General features: G+C 39.0%; 1 protein-coding gene across 1 annotated transcript in view; it reads left to right on the forward strand.

The window, feature by feature from the left end:
- TEK (TEK receptor tyrosine kinase) overlaps nucleotides 1–21,991 on the forward strand; it is a gene marked incomplete at its 5' end in the record, with an annotated part of 58,137 nt that extends 36,146 nt beyond the window's left edge. The window contains 10 exons of the mRNA XM_081316934.1: nucleotides 7,874–8,031; nucleotides 9,047–9,257; nucleotides 10,461–10,571; nucleotides 11,910–12,100; nucleotides 12,775–12,888; nucleotides 14,311–14,381; nucleotides 15,678–15,718; nucleotides 17,180–17,276; nucleotides 19,958–20,057; nucleotides 21,193–21,991. Of these exons, the coding sequence (XP_081173060.1) occupies nucleotides 7,874–8,031; nucleotides 9,047–9,257; nucleotides 10,461–10,571; nucleotides 11,910–12,100; nucleotides 12,775–12,888; nucleotides 14,311–14,381; nucleotides 15,678–15,718; nucleotides 17,180–17,276; nucleotides 19,958–20,057; nucleotides 21,193–21,267 (1,169 nt within the window). The 3' untranslated portion in view covers nucleotides 21,268–21,991. The remainder of the gene's footprint in view (nucleotides 1–7,873; nucleotides 8,032–9,046; nucleotides 9,258–10,460; nucleotides 10,572–11,909; nucleotides 12,101–12,774; nucleotides 12,889–14,310; nucleotides 14,382–15,677; nucleotides 15,719–17,179; nucleotides 17,277–19,957; nucleotides 20,058–21,192) is intronic.
- Nucleotides 21,992–25,280: the final 3,289 nt, after the last annotated feature.

A 25,280-nucleotide genomic window follows, 5' to 3' on the forward strand; every position in this document is an offset into this window, starting at 1 on the left:
CTTTTTTTCTCATAGAACACTCAGAACGGAGTTCCGGCACCTTTTTTGGATGGAACCTTGTAGGGTAGGCAAGGCGGGTTGTATGACATGAGTGAGTTCCAGCACCTTTTTCTTTCACAAAAAAAGCACTGGACACAAGAACATCAGATCTTCCAATGCAGATGAGAAAAATCACAGAAGAAATAGAGTAGCCATCATTACTAATAAAAGGGGGTTAATATCAATGCTTGGATTCAAGCAAACAAAAAAAGATGGAATAATCTCAATTTAAATCAATCAGTATTACAGTGACCCAGGTCTATGCTGCAATCATAGAAAGGGAACAAGTACAAGTTTAACAGTGATTCTTTTATTAACTTATGAGCACAAGATCAAAAAGAGATGTGTTAAGATCAGGAGATGGAGGCCTAAAATTGCAAGTAAAATCGTGATAAGAATGCAAATGACCAGCTGTCTGCAAGGAATCTAAATCCTTCCATTCCCCACCATCCAGTCAGAGCTGAAGAAGCTTCTTGGATGAGAAGCAAAAACGTCTTCAAAGAAAAACAAGAAAGTCCAGTTGTCTCGTGAAAAAGCATCTTTGAGATGAAGTACAGGTAATCCTCAACTTACAACAGTTCATTTAGTGACTGTTCAAAGTTACAACATCACTGAAAAAAGCGACTTATGACCATTTTTCACACAACTGTTGCAGCATCGCCATGATCACCTGATCAAAATTCAGAGAGTTGGTAACTCACATTTATGACGGCTGCAGTGTCTCAGGATCCTGTGATCCCCTTTTGTGACCTTCTGACAAGCAAAGTCAATTGGAAAGCCAGATTCACTTAACAGCCGTGTGGCTAACTTAACAACTGCCATGATTCACTTAACAACTGTGGCAAGGAACATCATAAAATGGGGCAAAACTCACTTAACAGCTGTCTTGCTCAGCAACATAACATTTGGGCTCAGTGGTGGTCGTAAGTCGAGGACTACCTGTAAATGGACTAATAAAAGTTACCCTACTCCTAAACCTGAACTAAAGCAATCAATCCTAAAATGCAAAAAGCAAAAGAAAGCCAAATGGCTGCCTGCTGACATGCTGAACATAACTGAAGGAAGGTCAGAAGCCAAAGGAAACAGGAAGTTTGCCCAACAACTCTGCATTCCAGGGAACAGCAAGAAGAAACAAGGAGTTGCACTCATATAAGGAGGTAACTGAGAACAATAATCAAATGAGAACTGAAAGTGAAAATTCATTGACACTTGACTAAAAAAAGGGCTATGTATGGGTTATAACAAAGAGTTAAGAAGAGTTCCTCTTTCATTCTGCCTGTGCTTTGTACAATAGATTGCTAATCTCAGGTCACGTCCTTCTGCCTTGGCTCCCAGGCATGCACATATATTCAGAATACATGTTCTTTGACTCGCCTCCTGCTATGATGTCACTAATTAGGTGCCAGGCTTTGCATTTCCTGTAAACTAAATGTCCTTTCTCTTATTAAAAAAAAACTGAGAAAGAGAAATTTCATTGCAAATGACAAAGGAAGAGAGCAGTGTTAGTCTATTTTTTTTAATGACACTTTTAATCCCTTTATTTGGGGTGGAGTCGGGGCAACTGAATGGAGCTGAGCATTTACTGGCCAGGTGCCCTTCCTGATGCCTCTGCAGAGATCACAGCAAATATTTTCTCTTTGCGCCCTGCCAGAGAAACATCTGCCGGTGCCTAGAATTGAACTCTCAGCCTTCCGAGTGGGAGGCGAGCATCTTCACCTCTAGGCCACCACACTATGTTAACCTATAATGGCAAAAAAATCAGAAGGTGTCTGTAGCACCATCTCTATATCACCAATAAAGTGAGTTGCAGCTCACGAAAGTTTATGTCTTTTAATAAAGCAGTTTAGTCAGGAAAGGTGATACTAGACTCGTGACAAAGAAGGGGGAAAATCATCTGGAGATAGAAGATGTAAGGAAGAGATGGTATAAATTTCTTTACAACTGTACAAAAATGATACAAATAAAAAAATTAGAATTGTGCAGATATGTTCCATGTATCAATCATATGTGTAAAAGTTTAATCGTTGAGCGAGAGCCATGCATTCTCAAATATGAAGTTGACAGGGTTCTAGGAATCATGATTATGGCAATGTATAGAAGTTGGTGAAATACTGGCAGAACTGTTTAAAATTTTACAAGATGATGCAGCTATAGTACTAAATGCACTTTATAAGCATATCTGGAAAGCACCATTGTGGCCAAGGGGCTGGAAAACGTCAATTTATATTCCAACCGACCGAAAAAGGGAGTGCTAAAGAACAACTGCAGTTATCTCCCATGCTAGTCAGATAATGCTCAAGAGTTTTTAGTCCAGACTTCAACAATACACGGCAGGAGAATTACCAGATGTCCACGCTGGAATCAGAAGAAGCAGGCACACCCAACATTGCATTACTAACATCCGATAGATAATGAAACAGACAAGGGGTTTCCAAGAAGACATCTGTTTTTGATTTATTGATTATAAAAAGGGTTTTGACTTTATAGACGAACTGAACAGTGTGCATGAAGCCAGAAAGCAACAGTTAGAATGGAATATGGAGCACCAAAGGTTCAAAATTGGAGAACTGGTGTGGCATGGTTGCATGCTGTCTCCTTATTTATTTCACTGACAGAATATAGCTTGAAAAATGCTGGACCTGAAGAAACAGAAATTGAAATTAAAATCACTGGGAGAAATATATATATATAAAATCTTAGATATACAGAGTTGGCCTAGATTCTAGAAGACTTAAAGAACATCTTGTCGAAAGTGAAATAAATAAATGCAAAAGCAAGTTTGATATTCACTATGAAAGAAAAACTAAAAATTGGGCAGTGGACAAGGCCAACCCAATGGAAACCTCAGTTGGAGACGTTGAAGTAATGATTGGTTTTAGCTTCTTAGGCTCAAAAACAAGGTTGATGTTTGAAGCCGTCAAATGGATATTTGCTATGTAGGAGAAAGATTATAATAGATCTTGACAAAATATTGAAGTGTAGAGACAAAGCTTTGCCAGTTGCAATACGATAGCAAAGATAATTTAAAAAGACACTGCAATAGAAAATCAAATAAAATCAGAAAGGCTGAACAAAAAGAGATTCCTTTGAATTGTGGTTCCGAAAAAAATTGTGGAGAATACCTTGGGCCACCAGAAAACAAATAATTCAGTACTAAATAAAGTTCACCAGAAGCACTAAAAATGAACCTAAATCTTAGATGCACAATACAAAGGTAAGATCCTGACGCTTAGAGAAATCAACAGTAATTTAAAAAGAGGCAAAAGTTGACTAGGTGGCTAGATACTATCCTAGATCTCGGTTTGAACTTACAAGAACCCCCCAAAACTCAGACAAACATGAAATTATAGCTGCCAGGCCACTACTAGTCAGACACAACTGAGAGTGGGGATTATTCTGATTTTCCCCACCTTCCTCATTTCTGTTATTGAACAAAAGTAATAAAAGACTCATAACATACTGGTTAAATCGTCCAGCTTTTAATTGTCATCAGTTATTGAAAGGATGCTTTTGTGCCTTTTAATGTTGTTCCTTTGTGTTATAGAGGGACGCGGTGGCTCAGTGGGTTAGGACGCTGAGCTTGTCGATCAGAAGGTCGGCAGTTTGGTGGGTCGAATCCCGAGTGCTGCGTAACAGAGTGAGCGCCTGTTACTCGTCCCAGCTTCTGCCAACCTAGTAGTTCGAAAGCACATAAAAATGCAAGTAGAAAAATAGGGACCACTACAGTGGGAAGGTAACAGCGTTCCGTGCGCCTTTGGCGTCTCCGTGGCCACATGACCACGGAGACGTCCTCAGACAAGCGCTGGCTCTTCGGCTTTGAAATGGAGATGAGCACCGGCCCTTAGAGTTGGAAACGACTAGCACACATGTTCGGGGGAACATTTACTTTTTACCTTTGTGTTTATATTGGTTGAGATTTATGGTGGGGATACAAAGTTCTTTTCACACGAGATATGCTCATTGATGGATGGGAGGAAATGTTGGGAAATTAATATCTTCCCTCTTTCACTCCAACCCTCAGAATGGAGCCAGGGCTGCTGAGTAAAAGGGAATTGGGTCAAACATCTCTCTCCAATAGGACAGGGGTCCTCAAACTTGGCCACTTTCAGACTTCTGGACTTCAACTCCCAGAATTCCCCAGCCAGCCATGGCTAGCTGGGGAATTCTGGGAGTTGAAGTCCAGAAGTCTGAAAGTGGCCAAGTTTGAAGAACTCTGCATTAGGACAATCTTGTATACCAGGAATGGAGAACGTGTCACCCTCCAACACCCTCCAACAGACATGTCAAACTCTCGATGTCATGTGATGTCACGCAACGTATCAGGACGGTTTTGCCATTGCCGGTAATGGGGTGGGCGTGGCTTCCACATGACGCATCCAGCCCACAGGCCGGCAGTTTGACACCCCTGCCCTACAACATAGCTCTAGTTACCACGGTGAATGGTGAGGGTTTGTGGAAGTTGTGGCTTCACAACAAGCAGTGTCCTTTAATCTAAGCAGAATCCCTTCCACATACACAACGACAACTACAATTCTATACCATGACAGGTAGTCCTTGACTTACAACAGTTCCTTTAGTGACCATTCAAAGCTACAACATCACTGGAAAAAAAGTGACTTATGACCATTTTTTTAAAAAAGAGATTTTTTAAAAAAAAAGTCTAAAAATTTAAGAGTCAGAGTTATAAAACATGTTGGAACACTTATGCCTATCCTGGCACAGCCAGAGCAGAAGATACATGTGAGAGTGACATCTCATTATTCTCCCACTTTTCTCTTCCCTTATTAAAGTCTTATTTCACATTGCTTCCATGCCAGCTCCAGGGCTGACATATTCCTCCCCATGCTCTGTTGAATGAGCATCAAGAGAAAGAGGATGTTTGATCCAGTAGAGGCAAATAAAGCCTTCCCGGATCTTCAAGCGATGCTGTTTCACAGTATTCCTTCTATTCTACTCTTTGGTAAATAGTAATGGGACATTCTGCCCTCTAGCAATTGGTCTCTGCTGCCATCTACAGGCCTCCCCTGTAGATACAAAGAGCAATCCATATTACCCAGGGATCTCCAAACTCGGCCGCTTGAAGACTTGTGGACTTCAACTCCCAGAATTCCTCAGCCAGCCATGATAAAAAGATAAACCTTCTGCTATCAGTGTGCAGCTGGGGTATAAATCCCTTTTTTAAGAAAATAAGGTTTTAATTTTAGAATAGGTATCTGAAACAGTCATAAGCCAACCAGAAATAGTATAAAATGAAATTAAAAAAGGAACATCAAGCAATATAATAATTTCTGTCCTGAGGTTTGAAAACTATCTTAGACAGCTAGAGGCATTTATTTTCCCATCGAGGGATAATTAATTTGAGCTGAAAGTTGACCTGAGGCAGCCAAGAATAAACTTTAATTGACACTTTGCCTGATTTCAGGAGCAATGCTAAATTCAGAATAGTTCTGTAACATTTTTTAATCATTTTAAACTCTTCCAGTGTTTCGAAATGCATATTACCTTACTATAGCATTCTTTTCAATAAGACCTTTTAAGTCACCAATTTCTTATTTGTTTTCCTCCTTAACATTATTTTACTCCATAATTTTTTTAATTTATTATTTATTCACATATATTGTTTTCTGTATTTCTGTGCACTCTATTTTTAATTTTATACTTTAAATATTTATAAGGCTCTTTTTATTAAAAAAATTGCTAACAAATAATCACAGATAACAATATCGTTGAAAATACAATATCATATTATTTATTATACATTGCATTATCTCATGTACTAGGCCTAAAAATGTTTAGTTTCTGGCTTTTACCTTAAATAATTCTCTGGATTTAGAAACATATAGAATCATCTGTGTGATGTGAAATTTAATTAAAAAATAAAAAAATGTAATTCCAATTTTTGTTGTCATTTGCAACATTAATTGTTATCGAAGTGTTAGCAGTCTGATGTGAAGTGTAATGTGAGATATTTTAAAATCTAGGATTCAAAGATTTCAGAGAGTTTAACCATCTAAATATCTACTTAGAAATATATCTTTTATCTTCCTTGTCAAGAATCAGTAAAAAGGCAGTTCAGATTATTTATTCATTCCAAACCATAAATTATACATATATATCACACTAGTGTTGATTTTTTTTATTTCATTTAAATATTCAAGCAAACTCTAAATCTGTTCCCAAGTATTATGGAGAAAATGTACCAAAAGCATAGAAATATCATAATTTTTCAAACTTGGAACATCCAAAAATACAATTGAATCATATGTTTTATCTATAAAATATCCATTATCCATTTAAAACTAGGTGATATGAGATATCTTCTTACTGTCTCCAAACCCATGAAAAAATCAAATTGAGAAATGTTTTCTTGTTTCTTTGAAAGCATACCTGGTGTTTGGAAATGCTCCTTGTTCTTCTGAAGATTTTAAATTAAGATTCCCTTAATTTTTCCCCAAGCAGGTTTGTCCATACTGAGGAAGTCATGGAAACTCAAGAATCTAAGGAAAATAAATAGGATTACATTCCCTAGCCCTACATATATAGTTTCTGACATTGAAGGTTTATGGATAAACACATCCAAGCAATTTGGGATCTTCTTGTAGTCAATACCTTCTGATAAGGAAATGGCTGTTTATCTACAGCTGAGTATGGGTACCATGGTAGCAGTTTCATTCTCACCTTCCATATTATGTGCTGAAGTTCAGGAGAAACACTTGGTCCTATCATTCCATGCTTGTGATCTAGAACTGAAGAGGGGAATCAGGATATTATATTTGCTCAGAAGCTAGTTGTCAGAAGTCATAAATATAAGGGCTTTGGCTTGACAGCTGTCATAATTTTGGCTACTGTTAATGCCATATACAGACTAGGAAACAAGAAAAAGTGTCAAGCTTGAAGCGCTTGCGTGACAATTGCCACCATTACTGCTTCTCAGCATGCCAACATGCTAGAGGGAGGAGAGAGGGAAGCAGGAAGCAGGTTCCTAACAACACAAAGTCAAGCGGTGGGAACCAAGGATGTTTCAACAGGTGTTGCCAACTCACAGAGACACTTTCCCATAACAATATTTCGAGTCGTGATTGGACAATGTGACCTACACTTAATAAGGGGAGGGAAGATTCTATATTTTAATTATAGTGGTTTGAGCAGGAAATATTCAGAGTTGGTTTTGCTTTCATTCATGCCAAAGTGATGTGCTCAATAAAGTTTTGCATAAAGAGATTGGATCGTCTCATTGGTGCTTATACTCAGTCGGGTTCCTCAGTTGGAACCAGGACAAACAGGCTGTTATCCCTGTGTTCCCCGTATCTTAAAGAAATATTAGAAATTGTTTTTCTTTGACAAGAGACTAGAAGTCTGAAAGATATTCTGAGCTTCTATACAATTACTGTTAATGGATCCCCTAGAAAAACAATAGGGAATAATATAGATTTGCCCTTCAAAAGTGACTTTCCTAATGCTGAAGCATGAGGTTTAAAATGGAAAATTTTCAGTGCTGAATATAAATAATATTACACTGGCATTGTGAACCTACTGCTAGGGCTCATATTTGAAAATCTGGTTTATGGCAAATAGGCCAGGTATCCTTAAGAGTACTTAAGGAGAAAGAATAATGTAAAAATATTTAATAAAGAGTGGCTTTCAGAGGATATCCTATTGTTTTTCATATCATTTCAATTACTCATGTATCACGCCTGTAATGTGGAGATCTATATCTGCTGGTTAGTAAGTTAAGAAACCAAAGATTGAATAAGCTGTGGAATCACTTCAGAAGACGTTCAGTTGAGTGTGGTGCTTTAACAATAAATGATTCATGTCCATCTGTTTCCCACAGTTCCAGGTGAGTCCAAAGGAGGTCAAATGTTGCTGATTGCTATCCTGGGCTCTGCGGGGATGACTTGCCTGACAATACTGCTGGCCTTTTTCATTATGCTACAGTTGAAGCGAGCAAATTTCCAGCAGCGCATGGCGCAGGCTTTCCAAAATGTGGTGGTGAGTCACTCATGCTAGAAAGAGATGCATGTAATCATAATAGTAAAGTTGGAAGGGACCTTGGAGGTCATCTAGTCCAACCCCCTGCTCAGGCAGGAAACCCTATACCATTTCAGACAAATGGCTGGCCAGTCTCTTCTTAAAAACTTCCAGTGTTGGAGGATTCACCGCTTCTGGAGGCAGGTTGTTCCACTGGTTAATTGTTCTAACTGTCAGGAAGTTTCTCCTTAGTTTTAGGTTGCTTCTGTCCTTGGTTAGTTTCCATCCGTTGCTTCTTGTCCTGCCTTCGGGCACTTTGGAGAATAGCTTGACTCCGTCTTCTTTGTGGCAGCCCCTGAGATATTGGAACACTGCTATCATGTCCCCCCTCCTCCTTCTCTTGAAGCAAAGAGACGGCCAAGTTCCCCTCCTTAGGGAAGGAGATTAAATCACGGTGGTCTTCTTGTTGGGATAAATAGTTTGAGCCTTTTTTTTTTCAAAAAAGAGATTGGACATCCATTTGTCTGCAATGGTATAAGGTTTCCTGCTTGAGCAGAGGGTTGTACTAGAAGACCTCCAAGGTGCCTTCCAACTCTGTTATTCTGTATTCTATAAGATCTATTGTAATGCATAGACTCGCTGTGCATAGCCCCCTTAGTTTAACAAAGACCCTTCTCTTTAATTGACAGCTCCATGGAGGTTTTATTTCAATTCCATTTCTGTCCCTCCTATTGGATACTAAGATAGCATAGCTTATACTGGCTGGCAGGCACTGATGCCAGCTGTATATAACACGGCCAACAACACAGCATCAGGGAAGTCTAAATTTTAAGTGTGCTTGAAAGCAAGGGAAGACAATTAATACGAAATACTGACTCTATCCTGCTTTTGAAAATCTTTCTTTTTTTAAAAAAAGACTTTTTTTAAAAAAAAAATCCTAGACGTAAAACGTGTCTCCCAAGAAGTTCAATTAAGGTGGCTTTAAGGCAATCCATTGGCAATTTTATCACATGATGCTTGCTTGATTTTCACTCAGAGGGATGAACCAGCTGTACAGTTCAATTCAGGAACACTTACTCTAAGCCGGAAAGCCAAAAATAGCACGGAGCCCACAATCTACCCAGTTTTGGAATGGAACGACATCAAATTTCAAGATGTGATTGGAGAAGGCAACTTTGGCCAAGTTCTGAAAGCCCGAATTAAAAAAGACGGGTTGCGAATGGATGCAGCTATCAAAAGGATGAAGGGTGAGCATCCATCTCAGAGCAAGAAGGAAATCTCTGGGAATGCATCTGTTGGTTTTATCTGTCTGATGTGGAATTAGACTGTGATTTCAACGCGTATTGAAGAAAGAATCCTATTATGTTCAGAATCATATCAAGGGAGCCGAAAAGCTCTTTAAAAGGAAGAAAAGGGTGGCTTGTTTGAAAGGCAGAAAGAGAATTCTTACTGAATTTGTTGTTCATTTTTTTTTTACATTTGGACTTGCTATCAGTGCTTTTTTTCCTTGATGGACTCCAAAAGTAACCCAAAGCGTAGGCTAGGCCCACACTTTGCACAAACTACGGTTTGTTTTTAACCTCAGTTTGCTAAGGCACACATCAAATGCAAACTCTTACCAGCTGTGGTGGCAAGTTGTTCAGCATGCTGGAATCACACATTGTTTAACAACAAAGCAAAAAAGTGCCTTACGGTGATGCCTTAAGGAGGAATTTCAGCCGTTGAAACAACCTTGTGTTCCATTTAAAATTACTGTTATATGCATAAACAATGTGAAAATACAGTTACCAGTTCTTTAGTTGGTGTAGTATACCGTACACCTGGGCAGATTTTACTGGTACTTTCTTAAGATCTTCTAGTCCAAAATCAGTGACTTCTGTAGCACAAGAAATCATATACCTTGCACCAGGGCTTTTTTTCTCATAGAACGCTCAGAATGGAGTTCCGGCACCTTTTTTGGATGGAACCTTGTAGGGTAGGCAAGGTGGGTTGTATGACATGTGTGAGTTCCGGCACCTTTTTCTTTTACAAAAAAAGCACTGCCTTGCACCTATTCATCTGTCCCCTCCTTCCAAAATGGCCTGGGACATAGAGATAAGGAGTGACATACACACACGGCAGTGTTAATATTTAAAGCTGAAATCACGAGCAACCACTAAGGTCTATTCCCCAAGGAATACTTTTGTCTTTTATATTTTTACTATTTTTACCAGGTATTGGCTGCTCTATGGCAGAAACCCATTCAGCAACTTACAAAACAGAAAACAAGCATACCGATGCCCTTATGACTACTGAATATTGTCTTTATTTTTTTTTTAATTTTTAATACATCTATTACTGGACATAATAAAAAAACAGATGCTCTTCATAATGTGAATAATATTGTATTAGTTATGTGCTGTAGAGATGAATGGCTAAAGACAATAAAAACAAACAACAATGATTTGCAGAATATGCTTCCAAAGATGATCACAGAGATTTCGCTGGAGAACTGGAAGTACTTTGTAAGCTTGGACATCATCCTAACATCATAAACCTTTTAGGAGCCTGTGAGCATCGAGGTACATTTCTTTTCAGTGGATTTCTTTAAAATCATGTTAAGCAAAATAATATTGTTTGCACCGATAGCTATATTGCAGACATGTCAAACACAAGGCCTGGGGGCTGGATCCGGCCTGCAAAGTGGTTTCATGTGGCCCACGAAGCCATCCTGGAAACAGTGAGGGAACGGCCCCCACTGCCTTGGCCCTGGCCCAGAGACCCTCCTCCTGCCAGAGACCCTCAGATCTGTCCCACTCCTGCCCAGGCCCCCATAGGCACCCTTGATGTGAACGATGTAGAGCTGGCCATGCCCACCCAGTAGGCCATATGCACTCTAGCCACACCCACCCAGTAGGCCATGCCCACCCGGCCCCCTGAGGGCGACTGCAATGCTGATGCGGCCCTCAATGAAATTGAGTTTGACACCCCTGCTATATTGCATGAAAACATTCTGGTGGCAAGTTCATTTTCTTGCTATGTATGTCCAGGTATCTCTCCCCAAAATTTGGACACTGAAGTCTAGACTAATCATACCCCTTTCTCTGACAGAACTATTAGCTTAGGAACTTCACGTGTATTTATGCCACTCTGTAAAACTTTGGGAGATCTGGGTGAGAGGCACATAAGAAGAATTTGCTCAAGGAAAGATGGGTATTATTCAGTAATGTTTGGCAACCTGGATAAGAGACCAGAAGACTGATCTGGGTAAATAAATGCTTCTAGAATAATGATTTTCAAACCTGGCATCTTTTAAGATGTGTGGAGTTGAACTTCCAGAATTTCCCAGCCAATATACTGGCTGGAGAATTCTGGGAGTTGAAGTCCACACATCTTAAAATCTGCCAGGTTTGAAAAACATTATTCTAGAAACTCACCCCACAGGATCTCTCATGTTGAAGGGAAAAAATCATTATGCATTCATTTTATGCAATTACAGGTAGCCCTTGACTTACAACCACAACTGAGCCGAAAATTTCTGTTGTTAAATGAGACATTTGTTAAGTGAGTTTTGCCCAATTTTACGACCTTTCTTGCCAGAGTTGTTAAGGGAATCACTGTTGTTCAGTTAGTAACATGGTTGTTAACTGCAGGCTTTCCCATTGACTTTGCTTGTCAAAAGATTGCAAAAGGGGATCACATGACCATGGGACACAGGAAGAGTCATAAACCTGAACTAGTTGCCAAGCACCTGAATTTGGATCACATGATCATGGGGATGCTACAAAGGTCACGTGTGGAAAAACGTTCATAAATGACTTTTTCCTTTGCTGTTGTAGCTTTGAATGGTCAGTAAATGAACTGTTGTAAATCAAGGACAGTCTGTGTGAAATATTTGTTTTTTGTGTTTTAAATACCAGGCTATCTTTACCTTGCTATTGAATATGCACCCCATGGAAATTTACTTGATTTTTTGAGAAAAAGCCGGGTTCTTGAGACCGATCCAGCATTTGCCATAGCTAATAGTACAGCCTCCACTCTTTCATCTCAGCAACTTCTGCACTTTGCAGCTGATGTGGCCAGAGGGATGGATTACTTGAGCCAAAAACAGGTGAACTTTTTTTTCTTTCCCCACTTGAAAGTATGGATGTATTGTGTGATTTACTGAACATCTCCCAAAAGCCCCTGAAATAGGCTGGGCTTAATTTGAACCGTCCCTTTATGGATTACTGCCTTGTCATGGCGAAGGGGCTTGCATAACTCAATGAAGCTATGAGCTATGCCGTGCAGGTCATAGACATGGACAGGTCATAGCAGAGAGTTCTGACAAAACTTGATCCACTGGAGGAGGAAATGGCAACCCACTCCAGTATCTTTGCCATGAAAACCCCATGAACAGTACCAAAAGACAAATAGAAGAAGGGGACGACAGAGAATGAGGTGGCTGGAGTCACTGAAGCAGTAGGCGTGAGCTTAAATGGACTCCAGAAGATGGTAGAGGACAGGAAGGCCTGGAGGAACATTGTCCATGGGGTTGCGATGGGTCAGACATGACTTTGCAACTAACAACAACAAAATTTGAACCGGGTCACACCATTCTTTATCCTTGATATTTTTTGGATCAATGCTGGTATCTATCGTGTAAAAATATGAACAATAAATTGTTGCTCCTGCCCCAGTAGAAAACAAATCTTGCATATTCCTCTGGTGGCCTTCACACACAAAAGATTTTATTAGATATAATATAAGATTCAAATTTACAATGAGAATCTTTTCTCTCTTTAGTTTATCCATCGGGATCTAGCAGCAAGAAACATTTTGGTCGGTGAAAACTACGTCGCAAAAATAGCTGATTTTGGTTTATCTAGAGGTCAAGAAGTTTATGTTAAAAAGACCATGGTAAGGAAAGAAAAACATGCTCACTGTATCATTCATGCAGAAGGATATAGTTGTCTCAATGTTATTTTTTAAAAAAAATGAAAATTGTCTTCAGAACAAAGTTTTTGCTAAGGCTTGCTTGATTAAATCTATTATCTGAGTAAAACTATCCAGGCTTCAAAATTATTAAAATTCACTCCTGGAATTATTGAGTGAACTGGCTTTGTCCCCTCCCATCTTTCATCCACTTCTTTCATCATTTTTCTTGCAAAGAATACCTGTTCAGGAAGGAACAGACAGAATGGAAGTATTACCGGTAGTATTCAGAAGATGAAATTTGAAGCAAAATCTAATCATCTGAATAAAAGTACTTCCATTCTGTCTGTAAGTAGTGTTATTCAGATTAGATTTCTCTTGTTTGGAAATTTTATTGGTACCATAAGAAAATTAGATATTAATCCATTTTTCCTATTGAAAATTTAGATGACTTGATGTTTTATAGACATTTAAAGGACAAGGATGAAGAGTTTATCATTAACTTTATACAGAAGTGAAAATGGCATGCAGGGACAACTGCAGGAGTAAAAAAAAAGTCAACATGGTGGTCATTATGGCACAGTCAGTGCTCTGTCCCTTTTTCTACCTGTGACACACATACACATGTAGTGGGACTTGGGATGGCTTTTGTCGCTTATCCTGTGGATGCCCTACAACAGATATGTCCAACTCACGATGTCACGTGACGTCGCACAATGTATTGGGACAGTTTTGCCATTGCCGGCAATGGGGTGGGCATGGCTTCCGCATTAATCATCCGGCCTTTGGGCTGGCAGTTTGACACCCCTGCCCCACAAGTTTGATGAGTGATACTGTGACCGCACACCTGAATCCCATTTACGATAGGAAAGAGATAATATCCTCATTATAGAGTTGTTTTTAACCATGAATATGCAGATTAAAAGTGGCATGAATGAATAAAATCAATAGTGTGCATACCACAGGTGCATCCACTTTTAAAAAGGCTAAGGAAACCCTTCTAGTTTTTTCCCCTTTGCTTATTTAATAAAAAAGGAGAAAATATATAATAAAAACAGCACAACAATAAAATTATATATTACATTACGTAGGCTTATCATGCATGTATATAAAATCATACACGACAGTTTCAAAAAAGGATGGCTATGTTTATTATTGGTATTATCTATACTGATCAGTAACAACTTTAATTTGCAAGTAATATCAAGTCTTCAATCAAAGTTATTTTTCCAGTGTTGGAGGATTGTCCTCTTAGCTATAAGGTAGGCACAGATAATGCATTTCTGTTGTCCAGACATCAGTGTCCTTGTAATATGAATGTAGTTGGAAAGAATGTAGATGCCTAGTAAGCTGTTCTTGTTATAAAGTCATCCTGTGCTTAATAGCACGTCAATTTTGTTGTTCTAGGGAAGGCTTCCGGTGCGATGGATGGCAATTGAATCTTTAAACTACAGTGTGTATACCACAAACAGCGATGTGTGAGTTTTTATGTTTAGATAATTTTAAAATTTCTTTACTCAAGGAAGAAAACTTGGAGAAAATTTGTAATGGAATTGTTAAGAAACAAACTTGGACCCAGGTGCAAATCTCCACTTGGCCTTGCAGTTCGTTGTGTGACTTGGGAAACTCTTTCTCTGCCTAGAGGACTTCAGAGGGTTACAGCATTGCAAAAAATAAAGGAGATCTGTAATGTATTGGGCCTAGTTTGCTTAAAACTGTACCAAGTGGGTTTTGAATGCTGTGAGATTGCTTAAGCAGGGAATTGGGTAACAGTCGCTGGCTCCTCAGATAGACTGTCTCCAGGATCACCATTGGTTGGCTCTCAGGCGGCAATAGCTTCCTTTAAACCTATTGGCCACTGCCTAGTGGCCAGAGTATAAATAGCTGTGTAGCAGCCTTGGTTCTCAGTTCAGTTCTTGCATTCAATAAAGCATGTTCCTGCCTGAACTCTCTCGCCTCATCTCCTGCTTCCAGCAAAGAACCCAGTACACAACAAGATCCATTCCCCATGTATACTGTCTTCAATTTAGAGGTGTCCACAGTGGGAATCAAAATAATCAAGAAGGCGGTTATAGGGTTGCAGTCAAAGCTCTGTTGTGATTCAGGGTCAGCCTGTGGGTTCGGCAGTTGGGTCGGACGATTCAGAGGAGGAGGAGGGGGGTGTTGGAGAGGTTGCTGAGGGTGTTGGAGAGCTTGCTGATGAGAGCCCTCAGCCAGGCCCCTCCCATCTGGTTACGACGCAGACCCAGCTGTGTGAGCCTGACAGCATGGATGAAGATGACCCACAGCTGGCCCTGTTCAAGGACGCCCGACGCAGGAGGCAGTCAATCAGGAGTAAACAGAGGAAGGCAATGGGGCACCTTGGAAGGAGGCAGAGAGAAGCCATGCCCTGAACTGTTTAAAAGGGGAATGCGTGGGAGGGCTGGTTTGCTGAAGGCAACCGTTTGAATAGCTCCTGTTTCATGGTTCATGTCTTGTTTTGCTCTGTTTGCTTTTGTGTCCATAAATTTGGCAGGCTTAGTTCCAGCCTCTTGCCTTCTTGTAAAGGGGTTGTTCCTGCCTTATCTGCAGGGCCGGTAGTAGGCTGGTACAGAACAAGCTCTGCCTCCTTGTACATGCTTGAGAGAGAAAAAGAACGAACAAATGAAGCAAAAAAGGAAGATTGCATCTGATGGCAGTTTAATATTTGCTTCTATATGAATCCATTTTTATAATATACATTCCTTTCAGTGAAATCAATGCTAAGCCATTACTTTCTTTTGTTTTATTTGCAGTTGGTCATATGGTGTGCTGTTATGGGAAATAGTTAGCTTGGGTAAGTTCCCTTTCCTTAGAGTTTTTATTTTGATAAAAAAACATAAAATCACAGGAGAGGTATAGCCAGTCCTTTGAGCTACTCCAACGTGATTTGTCCTTGAAATTCCAAGCAGATCTAGCCTATATACTCTTACTGTTTGTTCTGACTGTTATACTGCATTCAGAAATATCTTGTCTTCAAAAACCTTTTTTTTTCTCTGTCCAACACTGTTAAATAACTCCCCGTTTAAAGCAAGTTAGACTGCAGTCTGTTAGCCCTAGAAATTAAGTTTGGGAAGACACAGGATATATTGTATGAGGTCCACTCTCAGTGGCTTGCGGGGGAGCGGTAGAGATCCTACTCCAATATTTTTTTTGAGTGTGACCTATTGTGTAAATCAGTATTTGAAACTTAACAACTTTAAGATATGTGGACTTCAACTGTTGAGTTGGGAGTTGAAGTCCACATATCTTAAAGTTGTCAAGGTTCAAAGCACTGGTGTAAAACCAGTCACTTGTGGGACAACACATGGATTAGCAAAGCATGATTTGTTGTCACGCCTCCATTTTTCTGACCTTTTTTCTCCACTAAAAAAAACAACCACTAAATAATTTTATGTATCCTGATGGAGAAGATGCTGTGAATAATTTTGGTCATTATTTCCTATGATACATGTTTATAGTACAGGATTAACAGAACGTAGATGCATAATTTCTAAAATGCTTCTAGGTATGTTACTTTGACCTGCTCACTCTCTTTCCTAATCTGAAAATCACTTATTTTTGCCACCACCGCACTTTGAACTGATATATTCTGAGAGTTTGTTCTGCTTTTATTATATTGATTCTATCCAGAACATCATCCTAGCAAGCAGCTTGCTCAACAAAGGAGCTAATAAATAGAAGGCCAAATTATTATTTTTTCTAATATTAGCATCTGGATATAGGAACCATATATGTCTTAGTATGCATCATTTTATTTGTTCAATATATTTCATTTTTATCTTGTTCTTTGTTTAGTTTGCACTCATGCACTCATAAACACACAAGTACAATATACAGTATTTATGATCAATTACCGCATAGTATGTTCACAATAATAGCTATGTTCATGGTGAGATGCTTGAGATCCAATACCAAAAGTGCGCAGGATGCCAAGAGTTTTTATTCATAGACTGGCTGAAATTTTTATGACTTTTTACATTTGAAAACTGCACATCTGGATTGTGGTTTACTTCTGGGCACTCATATTCCAGTTGTGGTTTGCCAAGCAAATTGGGCTGGGTAGTTGGGTTGAGGCTGACGGACCTGTTTTGCAGATCTGGTCTAGAGAATTATGTGCCCAGCCTTGCTGATGATATCTTACTTGTCTTGTGTTTAGAAGGCGGTCATCAACTTATTAACATCTAAAACAGTAGAAACAAAACCCTCCCCCCTAAAAAAGGGAAACAGAAAAAATAATAATAATTTTCCTCTTTAGGTGGAACACCATACTGTGGGATGACCTGCGCAGAACTCTATGAAAAATTGCCCCAAGGGTACAGACTGGAGAAGCCACTCAACTGTGATGATGAGGTGTAAGTATCTTGGTTCTTGCTATACTGAAAGTTGTCTTGAATGCCGTATGGGTCACGAGGCGAGATGCAAATTGCAAAAATGAACTCAAAATAGTAGGTAAATTTGCTTCAAGAAAGAAAAGAGGTGACTATTAAAATCAACCATAGATTTAGTTTGCAAGAAAAAGAAAATGTGTATCATCGCAAAAGAACATAGGAATGGATAAGGATAATGGATATGGATAATCATCTATACTGTGGCTGTAATTTTTTGGTACAGTATGTCCCACTTCAACATAACTGCTATTGATTGATTGATTGTTAATGGAGATTCTCAGTCATCCAGGCTATGGTTAGCCCAAAGGTGCTTTTTCAAGAGGCAACTGGACTTCCTTGTTTTTCTTTGAAGACGTTTAGCTTCTCATCCAAGAAGCTTCTTCAGCTCTGACTGGATGGTGTGGACAGCCATTGCACTACTCCAGGTGACCCTGAGGACACAGACAAACCCCCAAGTGGCCTCAACGACTCTCTAAAAGAATGCAAATGACCAGCTGTCTGCAAGGAATAGAAATCCTTCCATACCCCACCATCCAATCAGAACTGAAGAAGCTTCTTGGATGGGAAGCAAAACGCCTTCAAAGAAAAACAAGAAAGTCCAGTTGGCTCTTGAAAAAGCACCCTTGGGATTGATTGATTGATTGATTGATTGATTGATTGATTGATTGATTGTGTTATATGGTTGGAACTCATATTCCATGGGGAAAAGGGTAGAACAGGATTAACAACATACTGGGCAGGGTTTGGTCTTTGTTTCCGTTAGCCCTCCAAGGTAATCCATACAAGAAATGCAACCACGAGCATTTCCTCTGTCTTTGTTGTACGGTTTCAACAGAATTTTGCAAGCCTGGAAATATTTCTCCTTTCCTTTTACTCTCCAGAAAACTAGGGAGGGTCCCTTCAGAAGAAATCTTTTACATGCTGATTGGCCAGTCTATAGTTCTTCCTCCTGTCTCTCAAGGCCGTTCCTACCTAGAAAGGAGGGGAGGGTAGTTTTGTATTCCCACTGTTCCTGCTGGTAGATCGCTTGAAAAGTTTTATGTAGCAGTTATGGATTCCGTTGCATTCAAAATGCATGACATTTTGAAAATGAGCATGGTCCGCAAAGGTACTTTTTGCTCAAAATGTAAACTTTTTTGTTTTAATTTCCTGATCATCTCTAGCGGAGTAGTAATCACAATTTTTGCTTTCTACCTTATCCAGATTTGCTTTAGGAACATGGCTTGTACTCGGAGTCATCTCCCAGTCTGTATTTACCAAGGGGTGGTTGCAATGACCTAACCATCTTGGCTTCTGTAACAAGTAGTTAATGATGATGTGTTATTTTTTTTAATTTTATTTTAATCCCATTTTTTTTTTTTAAATTCCATTTATATCCCGCCCTTCTCCGAAGACTCAGGGCGGCTTACAAGCTTAGCAGTAGCCTTCATTCTATGTATATGCCTGCTTATTAGGGCTTTCACACACACACCAAGCTGCATTATTACAAAGTCAGCTTAATTGCCCCCAACAATCTGGGTCCTCATTTTACCTACCTCGGAAGGATGGAAGGCTGAGTCAACCTTGAGCCTGGTGGGATGCGAACCTGCACTAATTGCAGGCAGCTGGTGTTACTTAAGGAGGCATTAGCCCACTGCTCCACCAAGGCTCTGTTATTTATATCCCGCCCTTATATCCATTTATATCCCGCCCTTCTCCGAAGACTCAGGGCGGCTTACAATTTAAGCACAAACCAATGTGCTTAGCAATAGCCTTCATTCTATGTATATGCCTGATTATTGGGGCTTATTAGGGCCCCCCCAAGCGGCATTATTACAAAGTCAGCTTAATTGCCCCCAACAATCTGGGTCTTCATTTTACCTACCTCGGAAGGATGGAAGGCTGAGTCAACCTTGAGCTGGTGGGATGCGAACCTGCACTAATTGCAGGCAGCTGGTGTTGCTTAAGGAGGCATTAGCCCACTGCTCCACCAAGGCTATGTGAGTTTTATAGAGCAAATAACCAGTGCTGAAAAAAGCAATTGATTCACTGCCTGAAAATCCCCATACCTCAATCAAATGTGAAGGGAGGGGGGAGACAGGCTGTAAAACGGGTTCTATGGCTTAATTTAAATGAACCCCCCCCCCAAATATAGATTTTCCTACATGGGGAAATTTATAGCTTTGCGATATTAGGAAAACAAATTCATTGAAAATGAAAATTAAACTCCAGAAAAGTATTTTGGATGGGAGTGGAGAAACAGAGAAAATAAATAGTGTCAGGGAAAAAAGATTGGAAGGTGCATCGCCTTTCTCTCAAACGCTTGTCTAGATCGGCATAAAAAAAATAAAGCACCAGACTCGCCATATGAGATACTCTTCGTCTTTAGTTCAGACTGAAACTAATGGGAGCTGTTCTCCTCTGCATTTCCCAGAGTTTTCAAGGAAAACACCCAGTAGAGACTCCATTTACCATCTGTACCTAGCTTGGGGCCATCAAAAAATGGGACCACTAATAACAGTAATATAGGGAAGGAATGGATAGTCTGTTTTGCCACAGACCCTCTCTGTCATTTAATAGTCCTATTTTTAAGCATCAGGTAGTTATTATCCATACAAAATTTATGCTGTTCTGGCTGATATTTTATTCTGCTTTTTCCCCCTCAGTTATGATTTAATGAGGCAATGCTGGAGAGAAAAACCTTACGAAAGGCCATCATTTGCCCAGATTCTCGTTTCCTTGAGCAGGATGTTAGAAGAAAGGAAGGTAAGAATAAACAATGATTTCTTACATCCCAGTCACATTTCCCATTTAAATGATTGCCCTGGAACTAACTTCTATGTCACGTGGGTAGTAAAATGGATGCCTTACGTCACACCATTGTTGGAAATCACATCTCAGTATGACTGTGAAAATCCCTCATGCATTTTGTGACTGGCAGAAAACATTCAGAGGCTAGAATATCACAAAATTCTAAAGACAATTTCAGATGTCCTGGTCTAAACAGTCCACGTTCACATGTTCAGTCACATCCTGATTTAAGATTTTTTTTTTCCTTTTAACAATCCTGCAATCCAGAGGTCCCCGGCCTTTTGAGTACCAGGGACCGGTTCTGTGGAGAGAGGTTATTCTGCGGCCCGGAGGGGGCATGGTTTCATGTACTGCCTGCATCCCGCGGATGGGGCTTTACTTGTGGGCATGGACCGGTTTCTGGGGTTTGGGGACCCGTGCTGTAATCCCTTGCATTGGGGTGGAGTTGGAGTGGCTGAATGGAGCTGAGTGCTTACTGGCCAGATGCCCTTCCTGACACCTATGCAGAGAGCTTGCAGCAGATATTTTCTCTTTGTACCCAGAGAAATATCTGCTGATTCCTAAGACTGAACTCACACCCACCTGATTGTGAGGCAAGAGCTCCACCTCCAGGCCACTATGCCACTCCATCCTGACCTAAAAATAACAGAGCTGAAAAAAATCTTTGGGACAATTATGTTTTTTTTTAAGAGCAGGAAAATAGCAGAGGTTCAGCAGCGTAGTTTCTTGCTTTAGTGGAAATCTAGACCCAAGGCAACTATGAGAATTTTCATCATCAAACAGTGGGAACTTAACTTGGAGATATAAATCATTTCTAATGTTAAAATAAATTTTTTATGATTGATTTCTTGTCAACAATATAGTGACCACTAACTGTACTGACTAGATTACTTTTTTGTCCGCTCGCTGATGGCATATTTCTGCATCATATTTTTTTTCTTTGCTCATTTTGCCCATTCATTCTCTTTTTTTCTTCTTCTAAAAATGATTAATAAATTAATTAATTAAGAATAGGAAAGAATTTGCATCAGCTGCTGTGTACAGTACAAGTAAAATATATTAAGCTTATTCTTTTCAATTGTATTTCCAGACTTACGTGAATACAACTTTATATGAGAAGTTCACCTATGCAGGCATTGACTGTTCCGCTGAAGAGGCTGCTTAAGATGGAAGAATTTAAATTATTTATCAGTTCAAATGATCTCCTGGGGAATGTTTTGTGAAGTTTAAAAAAATGGCATATGGCGTTTTCTGTATAATATTTTTGGGCTATACACATACAGGTAATCCTTGACTTAGGATTACAATTGGAACTGAAATTTCAGTTGTTGCACTCATAAGTTGAGGCATTATGTGATTGGACTCAATTTTTATGATTGTTTTTATGTCAGTTGTTAAACAAGTCGCCAGGGTCATTAAGTGAATCATGTTGCCATTAAGCGAACTACATGGTTGTAAATGCAAATCCATTTTATCAAATGGCCATTTTTGTTAAGTTTTGACAAAAAATGGCAAAAAACTGTTGCAAAATTCAGTCAGATGACCACAAGATGCTATAACAGTTGTAAATGCGAGCTGGTTGCCAATCATGTAGACCACTTGGCTGATTTGACAGCCATAACCTCAAGGACAGGTCACAAATATTTTTTTTCAAATCTGTTGTAACTTCAAATGGTTGTTAAGCAATTGGTTGTAGATCAAGGACTAGCTGTACCTTAAGAGTGTATTTCAAGTCAGTATGCTCTAGGAATGCGTGTGTATATATGTATGTAAATGTGTGTGTGTGCCAGTACACAGTACTTATATCTAAACATTCAATTTCTCATTCTCTATGCACTGCATGCGCACACAAGCACCATTCAAATGAGGAAATGGCACAAATAAATATATTTTACAGTTCTTTTATGTTTCACGTATGTTTCTTTTTAAAAAGTCAGATTCATATTGGGAAGTCCAGATGGGGAATCTCCAAGGGCCCAAATGAGTAGACCAGATCATCTGTTGAGGCTCATTAAGCCCCTCATTGCCCCACGTTCCAAAGAGAGAGAGACATTTTTGCTGCACTGGAAAGTTGTAAAACATGTATGAATGTTCCTTAAGCCAAACTTATGGACCATAGAAGGAACACTGTAAAGCACAGGGGAACAGTAGTCTTAAAGAGTTCTTTACAGAAAGAGGGGGTGGGGGTAGATTATGTGCCATCAAGTCATTTTCAATTCCTAGATAGATTTTCTCCATGATATTCTGACCCTAACTTGGTCTCTCCTAATAATGCGCTCCCAATGGTGCATTCATATCCAATTCCTGCAACAGGTCTTCATACGTTTTAGCCTCCAGACCCCTAATCATCTTTGTTGCTCTTCTCTGCACGCTTTCTAGAGTCTCAACATCTTTTTTACATTGTGGTGACCAAAACTGGATGCAGTATTCCAAGTGTGGTCTCACCAAGGCATTATAGAGTGGTATTAACACTTCATGTGACCTTGATGCTATCTCTCTATTAATGCAGCCCAGGATTGTGTTGGCTTTTTTTGGCACACAAAGGAAGTCTTATTGGCAAGGCAAAGGGATAAGAGTAAAGTCCCTCTCCTAACTTTCTATACATCTGTTGCCCACATAGTCCAACAGGTGTAGAAGTACATGGAGAGTTTATTTCTAATGCAGCCTGCCTTGTTCACAAAGTTCGTTTGCGTTTCTGCAAGACTTTGGGTTCTCCAAATCTTGAAGATGCCTTCCTCTATTACTATTTGGGGTCATAATGAACCCATTTCTGGAATGAGTTGGCAATAATCAAATGCTTAAAACTAAACTTGAGCTCTTATAATGGAGAATAAAGTGTGTAGGACAAAGACTGCAGGGGATGTTGTCTTTCTGTGGACATTTGACAAGAAACATTTGGGGCTGTTTAGAGAAACATAATTTCCTGAACTAGAGGCCCTTTCTTTTTCTTTGTAATATTGATAGGTCATCAATAAGCAACATTGGCTGATTTTTGTCAGATGTGATCTCACTAACCGACCCCCATGGACCTTCCCTCTTTTTGTGTACCAAAGGTTTCTTCAAATTGTACGTGTAGCCTGGTCAAAATTTACACAGAAATAGCAGGGTGGAGTTTTTTTATGGGATTCTTGCCTTTTTAACCCTGTTGTGGTTTTGAACTTTGATTTCCTTCTGACTGCAATAAAATTTTTACTGCATTGTACTCTGGAACAGTTTTTGTGTATATACTGACCTGCCCAACTTGAATTTTCATTTTTCTCATGGTTCTTGATAATTGATATGTGACAGCACAATCCTGCTGTCCTTTCCAGTAACTAGCAACTAACTTCCAGTAACTTTCTTTTCTTTTCCCTTTTCTTTGGGACCAGCTTCTTCTTGTGCCTCACTTCATTTGTATACCTGCTCTCCTTTCCTTGATTCCATTCCTTTGGACATGATACCTAACTTCAACACATGCCTCAGTACCAAACTGGAACTTTCCTGATGCTACTGTGTGAAATCTCCAAACTTTTAACAATTACTGGAGAGTTACAATTAAATGTCTGTTGTTTTAGGTTACCAAATCTAGTTTGATGTTATCATACGTTTATATTTCGGTAATTGATGTTATCATATGTTTATATTTCGGTAATTGGGAACTTGCTCATACAGAAAGGCTTCTAATAATAGGAATTTTCTATACACTGCTTTTTTTCCTACAGCTGCAAAGTGTGAAACTTTCTAAACTTGCAAATCCTAGTAAAACCTCCCGAGAGAGGTTTATTGTGTAAACTTGGTTTTAATTTTAATTGTATCCTTTGGGAGGTTTATTATTTTAGTCTCCTTCTTTTATGCTCTTGTCCCAGAAGCAAAAGCACTTGGAGAATTCTTTTGGAACTCCCTTCCTTGTCTCTGTGTGTATGATTGTATAATAATAATAACAACAACAATAACAATAATACTGGAGTCTCAAGATTTTTCTGATTTTCCCTCTGTTTTGAATTAGCACAGCAACAAAATCCGTTTTTATTTTTTCTCACAATATTATTTTGAGGTAAAATGTTGACTTTTTTTTAAAAAAAAAAACATAGCCTCTTTCTCCCCTTTTGTTATTTCCGGGTGTTCTTGATTTCAGAAAGTTTCAGGTTTGATAAAGTCCACAAAGTTTATTGCTTGGAAACTTCTACATTTTCAGATTGTCTTTAAGTGCAGATGACAAAATGAAGGAAGTTTTGTCACTATGTTTAATGAAATAAAAATAGTGAGGATGGGTTACTTCCTCTTAATTAGGTGGACAAAGCCTCTCCTCTCTAGTTAAAAATTAAGAATGCTGGAAAAGAGTGATAAGAAAACAACAGTGAAAAACAGGGGAGGGCACCATTTCCTGAAATCTCAAATTATAAGCCTGAGTATTCCAGAAAAGTTACCGCAAGTATAGATAAAAAGCCTAAAGGGGAGTTTTAATTCAAAGAATTGGTGACTGAATACACGGTCTATTTCAATGTGTGGTTAGTCCAATATGTTAAAGATTCTGAATTTAAAAAGTTAGTGTGTACTTATTGTCTGGATTTTAATTCTTTCCATACATGGAATCAGATTTTTTTTTTCATAGTCAATTTTATTACCACTCTGTCCAAATGCTGCCAACGAAAGCCATCTGAAAAACCATTGTGACCACCTACTCTGCAGAGTTGTTTTCCTTTATATTATTCCCTGGCATATTCTTTAATGTGTCGCTTACCTAAAGCCTTGCACAATTTTTACGTTGTCCTATTTAAGAATGTTCAATTTATAGTTAAATATATTGTTTTAGTTAATTTTGTTATTAAAAACTTTATGAATTTTACCGCCCCTGCAACAAATTTCTTTTTCTTTACTGTAGTCTTATTTTTTCTTACTAGTTCTCTTTCTGTTTTTTTTCTTTCTGCAGCTTCTATCTTTTCTTTTTACTCTTTTAATTTGTATAATTTTTACTGTTGTGACTGTAATCGCTAATAAAAATTCCTATAAAAATGAAAATGCAGTAATTTGAAGAAAGTTCAATACCTTTACACTCCCTAAAAACCACAACCAAAAAAGACCTTGGCAGTTGAATATTATTTTTTATTTTTAAAAAAATATAGTGATTGTGGTTTTAATGTGGATGGCGACGTTTTTACTGTCTCTTGGCTGAAATAAGTTATGTTGGATATTATAATG

The sequence above is a fragment of the Vipera berus genome (assembly GCF_964194415.1).
Source record: "Vipera berus genome assembly, chromosome: 2".
Classification (NCBI taxonomy): domain Eukaryota; kingdom Metazoa; phylum Chordata; class Lepidosauria; order Squamata; family Viperidae; genus Vipera; species Vipera berus.